Genomic DNA, 19069 nt, shown 5'->3' with positions numbered 1-19069 from the left:
TGTCCACGCCGAAGTAACGGACTTCCTGTCCACGCCGAAGTAACGGACTTCCTGTCCACGCCGAAGTAACGGACTTCCTGTCCACGCCGAAGTAATGGACTTCCTGTCCACGCTGAAGTAACGGACTTCCTGTCCACGCTGAAGTAATGGAAAGGCCGTGGGTAGGGACTTCTGGAAAACCTTTCCCTTCCGGAAGAGAGGAAAATGGTCTATCTCTGCCCCTGACTTCCCGCCATGGAGCCGGGAGCAAGCGCCGTGCTCAGACCTGCACTACCTGCTACCAAGTGTGTCTCCCTTAGAACGTCGTGTGTCAGTCAGACATGCTATTCCACCACGCGTGGCCAAATTCCTGCTACCTGATATTACGCAACTAATTCAACAATGTTGAAAACCTTGAGCCAACTCATCTGGCCCAGACGTGGCTCCAGACGGCTGGTCTGCAACTTGCCTGGTGGTTACACCAGGGGCCTGCCCTCCTTGCAGGCCCCTGCACACGGGAGACAGGCCAGTGCACAGGCTGGGGCAGCTGACTGGCTGGCTGCAGGGGTGCAGCTGGACGGCGCCCTCCTTGGTGCCCCAGGCTGCTCACACTGCTGTGGCCCCCCCCCCAGGTGCCAAGATGCTGCCCCCGCTGCAGGACCCGCTCTGGTCTGTTCCGGGAGGGTCTCTTTCTGCTCAGAAGGAGCCGTGTCTGCAGGCACAGCAGCCAAAAAAGCAAAAGCAAATCTAGAAATGAATGACGACCGCCCGAGTAAATGAAAAACCACAGAGCACCTCAGAACACACGGCAAAGACCACACGGCAACATGAAAGCCAGCAGTGCCCCTCTGCCTGGGGACAGGACCGGGTCACATTCAGTTCTGTGAACCTCACCAAGGTCTTGTAAAGATGACAACCGAATCCCTCCACTGAAACCTTGGAGTGGGAACCACTTCTTATATCTGGCTTTGACATCTGCACGTCCCCAACCACAAACACAGTGAAACCGGGCTTCTTACATATTGTGGGGTTGAACGTGGGTCCAAGAGTCAGCCTTGCCACATCTCAAAATAAAAGAGGGGTGTGTGCTCAGCCTGGCACCATCCAAACCCATCCGTGCCCAGGCAGCCGAGTGGGCATGGGAAGGAGCTGAGGAGGTTATGGAGAGGTGACCCCACTCGGCACCACCACCCCCGGTAGCTCGTTCCGTCTGCAGTGAGAGTTAGTCCAGTAGAGCCCACAGGACATAGCTCCTACCCACCACCGCGTTAAGGGCCTGGGCTGCAGAGCCCCTGTGCGGGCATCACGACAGGGCTACTCACGGCGCCACACCGGGAGCCGGAAGGATGCCAACAAGGCGGCTGCTCAGAGCCCCCCCGCGAAACCTGAGTCATGGACACGATTCGGCACAAGGCCAAGCCAGAGCGATATTCCTAGAAATGCCTTTTCCAAGAAAAGCCCAGAGGCAGGCGAGCACTCTGCCACTGCGGGGCAGGGCTGTGTGGGGTGTTATTTCCAGGGAAGCTGATGGCAGACGCCCCAGCTCTGGTCATTAAACTCCCTCCTCCACAGCGGGAAACACCCACGGTCCCGGTCCTTCTATTGCTCAACTGCAGTTAGAAGCAGAAGCGCGCGTCTGAGGCACTATCCCACCGCAGGCTGTTTCGATGAACACAAGTTCCCTGTTCCTGCTCTGCGTCTCACTGGCGGTTCACCTTGACGTCCACGCACAGCCGTGTGGCACAGGCTCTGTCCACAGAGAGCCAGGGAAGGTATGCACAGGAAGCACGGACCGGACCGCGCTTGGTTAGAAACGCACCAAACAGCGCCTGGGGCCATCACGCCCGCTCCTGCCCCTGGTCCTTGGAGCACACCTCGGGCAGCAGGGGCACCTCCAGGGAGAGGGAACTCGCAAACAGCCCAGCCACCCGCAGCTGTCTCCCTCCCTCCTCACGGACCAGCATCCTCTGCCTGGTTCCTTTCCTTTCTGCATCGAAGGCCAAGAGCCAGTGCCCAGACGGGCTCTACTGACCTACAGAGAGTCTAAGAAAAGATGGTGGGTGAGCCTGTAAGTCACACTACATGGTGTTCACTTTTGAGGCCGGACAACGACTTCTCACTCCAGAACTGCAAGATCTGGAGGCCTCGATTCCCACTGTAGGATCTAAGGTGGTCCTGTCCTGCTCAAAAGGACCTTGCCTGTTGGAGTGGGAGCCCAGAGATCTGGCTGAGCACCTTGAATGGCAGCCGGTCCTACCCCAAAAGCCCGTGGTACCAGACCAGGCTGTAACAGCAGCCGAGGCCACAGAACCCAGGGGGCTCCTCCTTCCTTCAAGTGATGCAAAAGTGTGTGTGCAAATGAAAGCAAAGGAGAAATCCAAAAAAGGCAAGCACCCTTATATATAAAAAAATGTATATTTTTATACATTACGTATGTAAATATGTATGTTTTTGCTTAGAAAAAAATGTTTTTGTTTGTTTGTTTTCTAACAGCAAATGAGTAGAGTATTCTCTCTGGGTCCAGGTTCTGGAAGGTGGTTTCGTATCAGAGAGCTGCTTCCTCCCGGGGCAGAATCTGTCCGCAGCCCCCCACCCACAGGCCCTGCCCCAGCAGCGCGGCAGCGAAAGGCTGACGGTGACGCCCCCACTCCACCCCGAGGTAAGTGGGAAGGGCGTCCTCACCAGACAGGCACGGAGGAGCTGCCCCGTGAGCGCACAGCACTACACACAAAACCAGCCCACATTTCTATCAGTGATTCCCAACTTCGGTATTTCATGCACTGTCAACATTGAAAATAAAATTGGGGGACACATATATTGTACTTTTCGTTTTGCCAGACAAGGTCTTCTTAAAAGCAAACTAAAACAAGGAAAGACCTGTCTACTATTTACTGCATCATCCCCCAGAAGAATATTTCAACATCAAAAAAGAACGACACAGTCTAAGACTGATCGATAGTTCTTTAAGTTGAATAAATGAAGTCTTTAAAACTGAATGCCACTTTCAGCTCTCATTTCTTTCTCCTTGAGCAGGAGAACATCGCCACGGGCTGGCAGAGCCCTCAGGAACGGTCCGGAAGCAGGACCACAGCAGTCCAAGGGCCCATCTAGCTCTAATCTTGCAAAAGTGCTCCTTTATAATAAAATAAAGAAAAACATAAATGAGAGAAAAAGAGAGTTGAAAGTACAGAAGGTGTCAGTTAAAGAAAATACAGACAAAAAGATAGGGAGAGAGAATAAGGCACAGACGTTTTACCGATGTTTTCAATACAGGCTCTCTGTATTGCTAATGCTGCTTCTCCCCACAAAAACCTCAAGAAATTTACAGACCTGCTAGATTCTAAAACCACTGAATGTCACGAAGGCGTTACTGCAATGATGCAGGCCCACCGACTCCACAGCCTGGCAGAGATCAAACGCCCTTGGACCTCACAGAAAATCTATGATTACTTGCTTCATGATGTCAAACTACAAAATGCCAATGTAATATATTAAAACAGGATGAGTGAATAAGTTAATATGCATCTAACCATTCACTTTCAAAATACATTAATACTCTGTACTTGAACAGACAGAAAACATAATCATATTTTCAGAAATGCTTAGTGTTCATAAAAAACAATTTCACCGATATCATCCCACCTAACACTATAAAAGCCCCGTGAGACAGGCGTTTCAGATAAGAGAAGAAAGGTTAAAATGACTTGCCTAAGAAATCCCAGAGAGAAAGCAAAAGCAAGTAAGTATTTCCAAAGCCCTTAATTCCCTAACCCACACCACGCTGGCCACTCGGGGAACATGCAGTGTGTGCATTTGATAGAAACTCTAGGATGCCCCTAATTACGACAAAATCATGCAAAACACACCACAATAGGTCTGTGGGGTTATCACAACTCTGAGAACTTGAACTTTTACATTTCCTGACTTGGCAAGGCTCGCTGGTTGGGGAACTGTGAGCTGAAGTTCTAACACGTTAACGTTATCTCAAACCAGGTTTCTGCATTTTAAGTTCCTGGAAGACCAGAGAGGGAGATTTGAGAGGATTAAGGCCAAGACAGAAAACTGACCTTTCTAGGCAGTTTGCAGCAGCTGAATGTCAAGTGACAACAGCTAGTCTCAAAGGTCACAAATCTCTTCCTAAGCATAACTAGCCAGAATTCCTGTTAGTGCAGGCATTTGTGGGGAAAATGTAAGACATAAAGTGTTAAGTTACATCAAAACTGCCATTCCTTTTCAACATCTGTACTTAAGTTAAAAACAATGAGCAACATAGGTTTCCAGAATCTATTTTATCATTGCACAGAGAAACTCCGAGGCATCAATAATTTTTTAAGTGGCTAAAGAGCTACGATTTCAAATCATTTAGGTCCCGCAGAACACATTTTCCAAGTGGCAGGTGAGACTTCTTTCGCTTTTGTCAACTAGAGAATAACGAACATTTGTCGTCTGACCATCCTCATTGGTTGACGATACAGAAAGCAAAAGTGGATCGTCAGCACCGGATACTTGGTGAGTAATAAACACCCTAATAAATGCCCTGAGAGAGGTAGGTGATCTGCCTGCCAACCTGAGGTGAATCACTTGATCACACTGTGAAAATGCGCTCCCCATTAGAAAGTTCACCATGGCTTCCCGCAGAAACCGTACACGGTAAAAAGAAACGCAAGCTGCTTCATCGCCTGCGTCTTCACAAGCTGAGTCACGCCAATTTCCAAAGTCAACTCCACCATTTCCACATCACTAGTACAGCAAGCAATATTTAGAGTCAGGGACACATGTGTGCCGAAGCCTGACTTATTCATAAGCTTTGCTGTTACTAATGGATTAAAAATAAACGTTTCCCCAAAACATCACACAAGAGCACGACTCCCAACAGCAGAGTGTCCACCTCTCTCCGCCTGTTCACGAGCTACGGTCCCGACTTCCTCCTCCAGCTGACACAGAAGTCGTACTGTTGTAGCTTCACTGGGAAGTGCAGCAGGGCACATCCTCCACACGCAGGCCCCACACATGGCACTGCCACACCTACCTAACCCCTAAGCCCACCTACATTTATAGTTTGCCTTTGTAACTCTTTCTTTGTCATCCAGATACAAAGAACGAGTTACAAAGGCAAACCATAAACTTAACAGAACCTCTTTACATATTTGGGATGGGAGAGAACTAATTAAAAGGGTAGGAGGGAGGTGGGGGATGAAAAATTGCTTACAGAGTAAAACGTTCACTATTCAGGTGACGGATGCACTAAAAGTCCAGACTTCGCCATTAAGCAATATATTCATGGAACAAAACTGCACCTGCACCCCCTAAATCTATGTGTATTTTAAAAAGAAAAAGTACGGGCTAGTCCTTTGGCACCAAAGGTGACTGCAACTAGGCTGGTTTTGACAGATGATCTGAACTGACCCACGAGACCTGGAACTCAGAAAAGAAGCTGGCGTATCTCTGTCTCCCCCGTCCTTCCACGTCGGCACGTCTCTCCAGTAACGGAAGCAGGCTTCCTGGGCACCAAAACTTGTTATCGCAACTACCTTTTCTGTAACTCTCAAGATAAGTTAATACATGCTGAGTAAAAACAGACTCATTTGTACAAGTGCCCAGAGTTCACAGAGAACACCTTCACATACATGACCTTGCCTCCCAGAATCCTGAGGGCAGGCATTTTCAGATGAGAGAACAGAGGTGTAGATGGTTACAATGCCCAAGGTAGGGGTAACTGGCTTTACAGTTGAGACTTTTTAACATCTATGTCGACTGCTTACGTGTCTATAGCGCGAGGGGCCACTCCACGCTTAGATCAGGTCACTGTCACAGACAAAGACGGCACTCAGCTCCAAGCAAAGCTAGGAAGCACTAGGGACAGCTCAAGGACACGTAGCCACCTGCACTGACAACAGGTGTCCAGGGTCACATCTGAGTTTTTCTTCTACAGAATCAAATTGCCAATCAGGTACTGACAAGTTCAACAGCATGTCAGAATCTCGGTTTGAGATAAGAGCAAAGCAACCATTCTAAAAATAGCCACCAAAACACGGGCAGAAGATTGCTATGGTCTTCAGAGAAAGGCAGCGGCTCACTTCCTTCCGTGTGCACCATGCCTTCCAACCACTTCTGTTTCTTGACACGACCAGGAACCAAGGAAGTTCTCTAATGCTGCTTCTCCTCCTTCCAGGCCGAGAGCGCCACTCTGTTTTCCTAGGAAAACCCCTCCTCCACCATCCTCAATCTTAAAGGTTCACCTTTCTGTGAAGCATCAAGAGTGCATGTGGAAACACAGCCCCTGGGTAGCACACAGTGGCTGCAGCTTCCCACCTCCCATTCCCCTCCTCATCCACCACCTTACTTTTCCCATGTCAACCCATCTTACTCCAGCTCTATTTTTTTCCCAAAAAGGTAGATCTCACAAAATTATTGCATAAACTGTGATTTCTCTGCTCTGCCCCAGTGAGGACTCAAGGTCGGCTGATGGCCAGCGTTTAGTAATTCCCAGAGTGGTGGGACACCTGGGGTCCTGAACATCGGGGCACACGGCCTGCACTCCTGATTCGTAGGGTATGCATGCACCAGTGCTTGGGGCAGAAAAGGTGAATCCAGACAAGCCTGGGGACTCTCAAGTTCACAAATTCACCACAGCCTACAACTTCCCTGTGAAATGCAGTAACACGTAGTTCCAGGAGGGTTGCTGTGTCTTTGACCTGTGTCATACAGCACCGGGCCAACCTGAGAACCAGAGGCCGGACTCAGCGGCACGGGCTAAGTACTTCACTTCCAGCCCCAGCCTCTCAGCCTGCAAAAGTCACATTTGTGCTTCAGGAAAACTGTCATCTACTCCACACCATGGTATTTCCGGGTTCCTTCTACACAGCCACGAGTGACTGCTAAAGCTGTAGCTGCCGTGGGTCTCCAGGGCCCTGCCCCCTATCTTGCCAAAACCTAATCCTACCCGTCTCCACAGGATTTCTTCAGTACGGAAAAGGGGGCCATTACGAATCTCTCTCTAGGTGCAAACAGAGTTAAAACGACATCAAAGGTTTATTCGGCTATGAAGAAATAGAGGACCGGACTTTCCTAAGCCAGAACGACGTATTCGTCCAACTCAGCCAGGCTTCAGCAGCAGCTGTCCCATAAGGCAGCTGCCGGCCTCCTGGGGTTCTCAAGCCCTGGAAATGCAGCTGGTCTGACCTGAGACGTGCGAAGTATGAAACACCACTCAGAGTCCCCAGACTTTGTATGAAAGAAGGACATAAACTTGCTCATTAACTTTTTATATTGAGTACGTATCAAAATAGTACTTTAGATATACTGGATTAAGTAAAATATATTATTAGAATTAATGTTGCCTGTTTGCTGTTTAAAATGTGGCTCCTAGAAAATTTAAAACTGCCCATTTGTGGCTTTTACTATCTACTTCTATTGGACGGTGCTGCTTTAGACAAAACCCAACAAACCCCTTACGGTTTTATTTCCAGAGGAAGGATGAGCACACCACAGGTTTAAGGTGCCCTTTTTAAACATCAGACCCTTCTTGTGGACATGCCGTGGGTCTCTCTGCATCACGGAAGGACCATCAGCCGCAAGGAGCCTCCTGCCCCAGCTCATCCCAGCGTGCCCAGCATCGACTTCGCAGGCTCACAGCCTCTTCCCTGGGGCACCAGGCCTGCAGGGTCCACCAGGGTCCCACGGGCTCTGACGACCTCACAGTCTTCTACTTCTTTGACTTTACCGTCCTCTATTCATTTTTTTAAATGTCTCCAAATAAGACAGAAAAAAGAAACTTACAGGTTTTGAGATGGTGAATCCGCTGCTGGGATGCACAGGTATTTAACTCCCTGCAGAATAATAAAAAGTAAAAACATAAAAATAAAAACATGAAACTCAGTGGAGAAAAGTATTTAAGGAACTATTTACTCAAGTCAAAAAATAAAAAATAAAAAGGAGAAGTTTTTCACTCGTCTTTTGTTGCCAAGGAACTGCAGAAAAACTAATTAAAGTTCCTGGTTATTTTCCGTGACCATGCATACAAATAATCCTGCTTTGGTCTGCAAACAGCTTGTAGGTTCAGGCAAAACTCAAAGGTCACGTCAAACAAGTGAAATACTGGAGTACTTTTCAGTAAGTTTCCACTACTTTCAAAACCAGCATCTCAGATGCTAGTTTGTATATTCCAAATTTTTTATATGTTTCATTTAGGAATCTGAATGTTCAAAAAGGAAGCACTATTCGTAAAAGCCTTAACATAGTAAGTGAAAACTATAATGTCACATTACAGCTTTCTACATCAATTTTAGTATCATGACAGCTACAATTTCACGGATGCACCAACATGAGCTTTACCCTAGGGATAATTTGTTTCATTCTGCTTGCTTTTCAGGACAATAAAGGTTTATATATCAAACAAACATACTTTTTTCTTTTTTAAAGAATGACCAAATTTGAAAAAAATAAACTTCATATATTCCTCTATAACACTCAGAAAAAAGGTTTATGTAAATCCATGCTATAACAGGCATGCTAAATTTGAGATTTATTTTTTAAAAAAAACTGGCTGTTTCTCTTTCGGAGGGACTGAAAGAATGTTTCAAATGCTCTGCCAAGTAGGAACACAAAACATAAAAATCTGATATTCTCTTTGTAAGAGATTATAGCCTGATGAAGAATTAGATGAATTATTTTTAAATTATTCCTCTCTTAATTGCCTAATCTCACAGAATCTTGCCACCATGTCAAAGACAATACTAGGGGTGAGGGGAGCACATCAGAAACTGGAAAAGTAACCAACCCTGAAGAATAAAAGCACAGGGAGGGAGAAGAGTGACACAGCAAACAAGCTCAGGTTCCTCGGAAGATGCAGTTACAACGCCGCACATCTTCAATAATTATTCACAAATAATTTTTGCATTTTTTAATTAAACTTTTACCATTAACTCCTATTGTCAGGAATTTCTGTGCTGTATTTGCTAATAGGAACAACTCAATGTGTAGCTGCCCCCATCCTTCCACACCCCTACACATTTAATAACTCCTGGCATTGTGAGTCCTCCTTTTCCAACACGGGCACCAGACACGCTCGTGTCCCAACCGCCTTTGCGATGAGGGACTCCCCACCTGGCTTCACGGACCCAAGGGTCCACCGTCAGAGTCAGATGGAGAGCTGCCGAGTGGGATCTGGGAAGCACACATGGGCTTCGCAGGCGCAGGGCGGGGACAAAGCACGTGCGCTTCGCTGGCGCAGGTGGGCACAGGCGGGCACAGGTGGGCACAGGTGGGTGCGAGTGAGCGCAGGTGGGCTCAGCTCAGAGGTGGCCTATGGGAAATGCCATGAGCAGTGGGCTTGGAAGGAGAGCTGCCGAGTGGGATCTGGGAAGCACACATGGGCTTCGCAGGCGCAGGGCGGGGACAAAGCACGTGCGCTTCGCTGGCGCAGGTGGGCACAGGCGGGCACAGGCGGGCCGGCTCGCGGCAAGGTGGGCGCTGAGCTTGGGGCCAGTTTTCTGGGAATCGCTCCTGAACTTCAGTCTAAAACCTGTTCTCCTTCCATTCCGAGGGAACCATGAGCTTTGACTCTCTCTTAGTAAGAGCTCAGCTTCCTGCTGAAACTGGGTCAGAGCAGGGTCTGTTCACCGCAACTAGGACCTAAGTGAGAGGATCTGTGGCCTCTTCCACAGCGATGACGGTCGTAAGTGAGAGGATCTGCGGCCCCCTCCACAGAGACAAGGGGTCAGGAAAACACTTTCCCCTCACAGTTTCTGTACAGTGTGAATCAAAAACATTTTTCCCCTCACAGTTTTTGTATATTTTGCTTCCCGCTTTGCATCGATCTTTACACCTTCCAGTAAAGGCCCTTCTGGGTCTTGAAGGAGAGGAGTTTTACTGCTGTTTATCCACATGGGAACATCTCCCTTAAGACCGAATGGGCCTCAGCCACGCCAAGGGTTAACTGAGGATCTGCTGGTTGAAGAGGAAAGTGAAGCAGCAGCTTCTCCCTCCTTTGCCTTCATTCTGTCATCCCCAGTTGCCTCCTCCTGTCTCTGTCCTCATTTCTCCCGGGCCCGTGGGCTGTGCTCTGCCGGGAACACTGAGCAGTTGTCTGAAACTCTAAAGTATCTTCAAACCCAGAGAGTATTAGAGCTGGGACTTAAAGGGAAAGCAAACAGAAAAGGAAATATTGTTGTTAAAAGTAATTTCAGTCCTTTCCCTCATGGAGGTCAGACAAGCTTGTCGGTATAGGTGCTCATACCTCCTGCAGCCACCGTTGAAATGACTCATTCACTTCTTTCCTTTTACTCTTAAGTGAGAGTTGGCAGTCGCTCAGTCCAGAAGCTTGTGAAATCCATTCCTCCCACACTCTTCCTCCACCCTCCCCGGAGACCAGGACCTCCAGACAGACCAGAAGGAGTCTCAAGTTCCCACCTTCCCTTCTAGTGCCATCTTCAGTGTCAGCGACTTCCATCTGGCAAGGAAGCTTAAGACGCGACGGAAATGCCCGCCTGTCACAGATGCTGACTGACAGCCACTCTCTTCTAGCAGAATCTGAAATCAGCCTGGTCTACATACCGAGAGGAAAGAAAGACAAAAAGGAGGACAGGAAGAGAATGGACAGAGGGTCTGCTGAATTGCTCTTTGCTGGCTGACAGCATTCACTCTAAGTACCAGCCGTGGGACCGGACCGTGCTGTGCTTCCAGTGGCTGTCTCCGTGTGTCGCCGTGTTCCCCTCTGCGGCACCGGATGCATAAAAGGACCAAATCAGGTTGGTCCCATGAGGCAGGAGCACCTTGTCAGGTGGGCACGAGAATCTACCCACAGGAGGACGGCAAAGGCGCTCTCTCCATCTGAGAATACCCAGGATGAGAAGGCAGCTCTTGGCCACGCTGGCCCTGCCCACATTTGTGGGGATGGGCGTGTGGAGCTGTCATTTCCCATCTGTGAATCCGCTACAGAGGAACAAAATGGCTCCCAACCACAATTTGGGGACCCCCTGCGGTGAAGGCAGGACAGATAAAAATATAAAACCTAAGTCAAGATTATATTCTGTCGAAGACGGAGTAACAACAGCAACAGTAACGAACTTCCCTGCAAGGGTGCCTGGCACGTCGCAGGCACTCGCTGAAATGTCCGTGGAGTGACGAGCGGGGAGGATCAGGGTGCCCGGCGCGTCGCAGGCACTCGCTGAAACGCCCGTGGAGTGATGAGCGGGAGGATGAGCACAACGAGCACAAAGGCCACACTGCGAGATGAGTGCAAGGAAAGAAAAACACTGCGAAGCACCATCCTCTGTCCTAGTGACCACGAGACGAGAGCTGGGCTTCGGCCCACACCATGCAAAGGACAAGCCATCCACACATGCTCGAGGGACACCAGCATCCCTCCCGGCCACGGGAACAGGACGCAGCTGAGAGCCAGTCGGCGTGATCCACAATAAGAACATGCAAACTCGGTCCAGGAAGGAGTCAAAACTGTCAAAAAGGTTCAGCTGCTCGCCGCCCAGGAACACCTATTTATCTTGGTTTAGTTATTAACAAAGCATGAAAAGTCTCTTCCAAGCCACAGACTACAGAATGTGAGTTGCCTTAAAACAGCTTCAGATACCTGCACATGTGCACAAGTCACGACAGTTAATTACTAATTCAGAAAGCAGCATGAGTCCCCCAATGCCACAAGAAAGCTGGGCCCGCTTAACTACAGAAGTTAAGTTCTGCAAAAGTTCTAACGTGAGGTGGAATAGATGGTCTCACCACAAAGGTCCTAAAGACAGGACCACGCTTCAGTTTTGAAGTTTACAGAAATAGAAATAAAGGATATGTTTACATAAATTATGGAAAGTATAACAAACTTGGAGGTTTAAAAAAAGCAAAAATTCTAGAACAATCTGAAAAATGTGTAAGTAACAAAAATAGCAGCAATGTTTCCATTAGTATAGTGTTTGCTATAAGGTATTCACTCCTTCATGCTACTGCTACTACTTGAAAAAGTCAAGGTAAAATGGGTTGTCTTCCTGTTGCAATAAAATTCTCACTAAATAAATAAGAATTCAGCACTTTCCATGATGTTCCAAAAAAGCGGACTGCTGGGAAGCCAATTAACATAAAGTTTTAAGAGGCTATTAAATGTCAAGTTACAGGGCTTCAATCTCGAGTGCACTGAAGGACAGAAACAGTTAAGAGAAAGGGGCTCTGTGTGTGCTTCCAGACCGTCACGATTTCTGTGAGGACAGAGAAAGAGCAGCTGACGACGGCATTTTACGTGGCGTAACATGACGAAGTGAGCACCAGAGGGAGGAAAGGGGGAGGAAGAAACAGTCTCTGTCTACCTGTGTTGAGGGCACCACGTGTACACTGAATGTCACTAACACCACACAGCACGTATGAAACCATTAGTATAAAACCACTGGTATAAAACCAGGTGATGTCAAAATTAGGAAGATGCAGGCAAGAGGCAGGAGAGATGGGGGGTCTGCTAAGGAAAGCTTTCTAGTGGAGGTTTTGTGTTCAGGTTTTGAAAGAAACAACAGACGTCACTTGGAGGAGAAGAAAGCTCAGAAAGGATTCCAGCAGCTCTTCTGGAACCAGCGCCCAGAGCTGTCTACGTCCATCTTCTCAGAAGTTCTAATACTTCTCAGTTTTCTGTTTCAGCAAGTATAGTAACCACCAAAAGTAAGGCTTTTACCTTTCTTTGGGCCTGAAACTAAAGATTACACTTAAAACGATACGGAGGCAGGTCCCTGAGAAGCAGGGCCAAGGTTCTGATTTCACGACTGGTAAAGAAAGAGATCAAACTCTCGCTTGTTTCAAGTATGATTTCTAACATTCACTGTTCTGTTCTTTCTGAGGCATCGTAAGAAGGAGAGTCTTCTGAGGAACCCAGCTGACACTCTACTTTCCACAAGGAAGATAAGCCCTTCAGAAGCCATGCCTCTCCTCCTGCAAAGCCAACAGAACCCGGTTACAGGACAGAACGGGATCCCTGCAGGAGCCTGTTCAAAACACAAGGAGGAGGAAAGCAAGTTTCTAAGGGCCAGGATCAGGAAATCACGCAATGGAAACGTTATTTTGGCTGCTAATAAGCATGTCACGACTAGAAGCCCCGGTTTCTCATCTCAGCCGGTACGGCAGCCGTGACAGCACGGGCGAGCCCAGGAGGGGTCCTCCTCCAGCAATGGTGTCTGTTATTTGACGGTGAGTCCCGTGAGGGAGGCGTCGGGTGCCCTGCTGCACCGGCCTGTGCAGCCCCTGTACACACTGTATTCACATGGACCCTCCGCCACAATTAACAACTGAGTGAAACCAGCCAGGGACCCCTCAAGAGCTACTTTCACCACATTCCCAGAAGCCTGACCCCGAAAAAAAAATAGAATTAAAAGCCAAATTTAAATTTGAACCACCCTCCCCTGATCAGAAGCAAGGTCACAGCTTACAACACGATGATGAGAAACACAAAAGACTCTCATTGGAGACAAGCTCTCTCTACACTATTTTGTGGTAAAATACACATAAGATTTGTCATCGTAGGCTGGGCACTGTGGTGGCTCGTGCCTGTAAACCCAGCACTTTGGGAGGCCAAGGCAGGTGGATCACGAGGTCAGGAGTTTGAGACCAGCCTGGCCAACATGGTAAAACCCCGTCCCTACTAAAAAATACAAAAATTAGCCAGGCGTGGTGGCGGGCGCCTGTAATCCCAGCTACTCAGGAGGCTGAGGCAGGAGAACAGCTTGAACCTGGGAGGTGGAGGTTGCAGTGAGCTGAGATCACGCCACTGCACTCCAGCCTGGGACACAGCGAGACTCTGTCTCAAAAAAAAAAAAGATTTACCATCGTAACCATTTAAGGTGTACAGTTCAGTGGCCTTAAGTACATTCACACTGTTGTGCAACCATCACCACCACCCATCTCCGGGACTTTCTCATTTTCCTAAGTAAAACCCTGCAGCTATTAAGTAATAACTCGTCATTCCTCGTAGCCCCTGACAACCACCTTTCTCCCACTACGAATCTGACCACCACACTGTCATATAAACCTGGCGGCAAGCAAACTGTGTAAACAGTCTGGCCACACTTGAAGATCGCAGACCCAGGAGATGGCAAACACGAACTTGAAATTGCTTTCGATGCACACTGCAGGTGGGATGAGCTGTCTCCTCTTTGCAAGGTGTCTTTATTCCACAGAAAGCACGTGAAAATGCTCACTTACGTGTGTGGAAGCCCAACTCGGTGCCTGGCACATGCATTTTGATTATTTCTCCTCCAGGTATGACGTTCACATGGCCCATAACATTTGCAGGAATTATGTACGGTTAAAGGGAAAGAGCAGACTTGGAAATCCCATCCCAAGGAAGACTACACCTGGAAGAACTTATGTATGCCTACGGACTAAGTACTGGAAGTCAACACAAAAAAACAAAATAGGCAAGGTCCAGCAGACAAGACCGCTCCTCTTTTTTGTTTGCATCACAGCAAAAGTCCCAAATAAACTACTGTAGAAAGCTGCCATGGCAGATAAATATGCTCCTTCCGTGAGGCTGCATTACTCATGTTTTAAGTCCGGGTTCTAAGCTGAACATGTATTTTCTTAAAGCACCCATTTGCCACTGATTCTTCCTGCATTCGCTAAATTTAGGAAACAGTACTACAAATAATAACTTCCAAGAACTCTGTGGTACTGATGGGCGGGGAGGGAGGAGGGGGTCAGAGTGGAGAGACAAGATTTAGCCTCTGGTTTGATTCTGTGAGACAGCATGCAAATGAGAAACCTCCAACACCTGTGACTTCTTTCAGGTTAGTCAAAAACCGACATACATTTGACTTGTCAGATCAACAGATGAGCACTCAAAAGCTTATTTTTGTTCAAGATATTTCAGTGCAAGGCTAAAGTGGGCACAGTCAGAATGCTGGATTTCCTCCAGCCAGTACGGGCTGGGTTATGGGAAGGCGGCGAGGGAGATTCACTCTAGCTCCATCTCACCACTGAAAGCCCTATCAGGTGCTTTCGGTTCAGCTGGAGGACTTGCTGATGTACAGAATTGTGACTCAGGAAAACTGGGCCAGTTTCAGCAGTCACTGGCATTCCGTGGCATTACTTAATGAAGGTGAATTCTGAATAGCCCATATCAAAAACTTGCCATGAGTGAAAGCTGCTGCTTAGAAATCAGCAGTAGGTATTTCTAGGAGCATTCTCTGTATGTATCATTAGGGAAAAATTTATCTTTTACAAACATGACCTGATCACACATCTCAGCTGCTGAAAAACATTCAGGGGCTCTCTCCGCAAAGTAGAGGAGACCCATTTTCACAGTGTTTCAACATCTGTCCACACCCTTCCTGACCTCGCATCCACGACATCTCCCGCCTATCACCCCTGCCTCCCCGAACGCCAGCAACCCTGTGCTGCCGTTAGTCTACCAACATGTTCTGTGCCTTCCTGCCCCCGGCCATCCTGCCAAGTCCCTGTGGTTTTCTCTCTCTGGAATAGGTTTCTGTGTGGCCCTTCTCCATAAAACCTCCCTGACGTACCCACCAGGCTCTCTGTGGAGCCTTCCCTCACCTCCTCAGCCTCCCCCTTAGCAGACTTCAGCCCCGTGCTGGGCACCCCACACCACCAGCAGCACACGGCGCATAGCCCTGGCAGAGAGGACTGGCACTGTGTGAAGGGCCAGTCTCTCTCACTAGACCCCCGGATTCCTCGAATGCCCAGGGCTGTGGTCATCATCCATCAGTCTCCTGGCACCTCTCCTGCAAACGGTTCCAAGTGAAGAAAGGAATGCACGAGGAGGGGCATGCCGTTCCAGAATTTTAAACATGTGGCCACCAACCCACTGTGCCCCAACAGCACTGTTCCCAGGCTGGCCACGGCACCTGCAGGCAGCCCCGCAGTCACCGTCCAGCGCAGGCCGACCAGTCCAGGGCGTTGTCAGGCCCGCGCCTCCACCTTCGCTCTCCTCCGTCCTGTAAGTGGGGCTCTGCTGCAGCATCTAGGGAGAGCGGTGAGCGTGGAAAACCACGACAGGCAAAGACAAGGCAAAGATGCTGGGCATTTTGGGGGCTGCATTAAACTGGGGGTTACCCAGCCCCAAGCTTCAGACCTGGCTGGGCTCCCGGAAGCCCTTCGTTTCCTCTCAGTAATGCTCCTGCTGCCCAACAGCAAAGCCCAGGGTGGGTGAACTAGGGCCTGTGTTCACAGGGGCACAGCTGTGCCCGCCGATGTACGTTATCGTCTGTGGCTCCTCCCCTCATGGTGGAGGGTACAGTAGCTGCACTGAAGTCCCCAAAGCCCCAGATACTATCTGGGCCTTGACAGACCAAGCGTGCCAAGCCCTGGTCTGGACAGTCCCATTGCACGAGTCACTCTCGTGGCTGACAGCTTGTTTTCCATGTCCCATTTGTCTTCGACGTTTAAACGACATCTGCTGCAGCATACTACCTTCTTAGAACTGCAGCATTCCTAGTTGGCAGTTGAGCTCAGTTCTCCTTCAACGCAGAGAGGGAGAGAAGGATTTCCCTTGAACACAGGACTTGACACAGGAAGGTCAATGTGACATGTGAAAAATACTGAGTGCAGCGCCAGAACACAGTAGGTGCTCAATAAACGGCAGCTGACAGGACTGTCGCCAGTGACTCTCCCTCAAGGGCAATCCCATCTGCACAGTTACCAGCAGATACGGCACCACACACGCCAGGACGCAGAAGCCCAGGGCAGGTGACTCCAGGCACCAGCAGGGAGAGGACCACACTGCTCTCCAAGCTGTGTGCTGTACCGACCGCCCTGAGCCAGCCTCCCGCTCCCGGCAGGACGCAGCGGCCTGCCTTAGACACAGCTCCCTCCTCAGGGAGGCGCAGAGCACTGCTGGGAACACTGTGCCTGCTGTGCAGTTGGCTAAGCCAGTGAGCCCTCAGAGCCCCTCGCGGTGATGGAATGGGTCCATCAGCTGCAGACGGGTTACGGGCTTCGCAGACCGCCGCTTGTCTTCAGGCTTGGACACAATGTGCAGCATCTAGGAAGCCGTTTTTGAACAGCACGGACGAACCCTCCGGCTGAACCCCACGTCCTGCCTCTGGGATCACACTCTCACACTCTGGAAGCTGTTTGGAAAGAGGCAGACGCTGGCCCAGAGCAGGGTGCTGCCCTCCAGGGCTGGCCAGTTCTGCACGGGCAGGGCTGAGGCTCAGGACGTACAAAGTCTGGACGTGGTGAGGGCCACGGGAGCTCAGGGCAGAAAGAACGTCCATGGGTTGGGGGAGTGGATAGAAGTGAGAACAGCAGCTCTTCTGTTTCTCCTCCACACTGGGAGGGACACCTCTCTGTTACAGAGTGAGTGAGTCTGAGAGACGTGCTGCATTCCCGCTCACTGCCTGGTGTTCACACGGCAGGTGCGGGTGGGAGGGCGTCTTCCTTGCTCTGCTTAAGGACCAGCAGGTCACTGCTCCCGGGCCTCCCCTGCCCTTCTCCACGCCCTCCGCCCTCTCCGTGCCTGCCATTGCTATGGGCCTCCCCTGCCCTTCTCCACGCCCTCCGCCCTCTCCGTGCCTGCCATTGCTAGCAGTCTGATGGGCAATTTTTATTTGACAGCTGCATCCTCTTGCACCACGGCACAGAAGGAGGCCCTAGGTCACCTCGGTCAGAGCCCACATGTGGAAGCACAGGGAAGAGAGTGCCCCGGTCACCAATGAGGCCAGAGGACACTCACTGGGGCAGCCGTGCGGCTAGAAACCCACTGCCGACGTAGGGGCAGCTGCAGAGGGTTCATCAGAAACCTCAGCCTAGAGGACAGTTTTAAAAACCAAACACACTTGGAAACGTTACCCTCCTCTGCTAGCTATGAGATCTTTCTTTCTTCAGGGCATAGGGTGGAGCCCTTCCATAATGCAATTTAACTGCAGCCTAGATCTGCTCTCACTGACAATCATTTAGAGGGGACTCCGAACTGCTTTCCATTTGGGTGCTGCGGGGCGGATCTGGAACCAGGTATTTCATAAAATAGATACATTTGATTTGTACCTATTCTACCCTGGCTAGGCTCTGCCTCCTCCCAGGTCAGTACAGCTGAAATGATCCTTGAACTACTCTGCTCAGGAATAATTTCCAAGAGTAGGAGTCTCAAGCTAAGGTCTGAGCTCTGCTCTGTTCACCCGAGTTGCAAATTGACAGGGAAGTCTGTGCCTTTGCAGCCATCCTAAGATGGCAAAGGGAAGCCCTACGCGCCACTTCCCCCGCGTCCTCTCCCGGCACCGACAGTGGCTGCGCCTCTCACGGAAGGAGCCAAGGGCCTTGTGGATTAACCTCCACTAGCTGGGAAAAATCTGAGAACGAAAAGTTGGACCTCAAGAGAAAGAGGCTCTAACTCAGATTTCAGATGCACCTACTCCCTTCCCATGGCCAGAACCTTCACCATGCATTTCATTCGCTTTCCCATGGGAAAAGGCGGCCAGAGCTAGCTCGCGATGCCCCTGCCCAGTGATGAATGCTGAAACCTGACGCTGGCAGTAGTTGTGGTGATAACTGAAAGGACAGAAAGAGAAATAATATTTCAGTCCAAACCTAGGGTTTGATACTGTCCACCCCAACACACACACACACAAACGTCTTGAAAACATCCCAGGGAGTCTGGCCACACCGAGGGGAACACATTTTTAAAAGCATGGACAGAGCTCGTTCACAGCCTGTAATAAGGTGATGAAACTAGCTAGGTGCTATTGCTTCACTCTCAGAGTTTTAAAATAAGGTTGGATCACTTCCCTTGCAGGTGTGGGCAGACGCAAGGTCCACCTGCATTGCCTAGCAGGCAATGATTATTCAGGGCACCTGAAAACAGCAGATTTGCTTAAACCAGTCTTTGGTAAACTAGGGCACATTTTCTTATGGCTAAAAACAACGATGGTGTCCAGAGAGCCCTTTAACCCGGCTCTGGGTCTTAGCCAACCCCCCTTTGACTTCCCATTTACACTTCGGACTGCAGACTCGAAGGCCCTCCCCACCAAGCAGCCACAACCCACGGAATCTCCCTGGAGTCGGTGTCCTCGTCCGTTACCACCAGCGCCATGAAGCTTAAGCTTTCTGTCAGCCACACACACACACACACAGTGCCGTCCTGACCCAGAACCAG

At 49.6% G+C, this 19069-nt stretch overlaps 1 protein-coding gene across 1 annotated transcript in view; it reads right to left on the bottom strand.

Moving 5' to 3' along the window:
* The window catches only part of DUSP22 (dual specificity phosphatase 22), a 47526-nt gene that overhangs the window by 10471 nt on the left and 17986 nt on the right, over positions 1 to 19069 (bottom strand). Inside the window, exon 3 of the mRNA XM_011984535.1 lies at positions 7759 to 7808. Coding sequence (XP_011839925.1) covers positions 7759 to 7808 — 50 coding nt within the window. The remainder of the gene's footprint in view (positions 1 to 7758; positions 7809 to 19069) is intronic.

Source organism: Mandrillus leucophaeus, unplaced genomic scaffold, assembly GCF_000951045.1.
Source record: "Mandrillus leucophaeus isolate KB7577 unplaced genomic scaffold, Mleu.le_1.0 Scaffold27, whole genome shotgun sequence".
Classification (NCBI taxonomy): domain Eukaryota; kingdom Metazoa; phylum Chordata; class Mammalia; order Primates; family Cercopithecidae; genus Mandrillus; species Mandrillus leucophaeus.
Note: the sequence above shows the minus strand (reverse complement) of the source record. Positions and strands in the feature narration are given on the sequence as shown.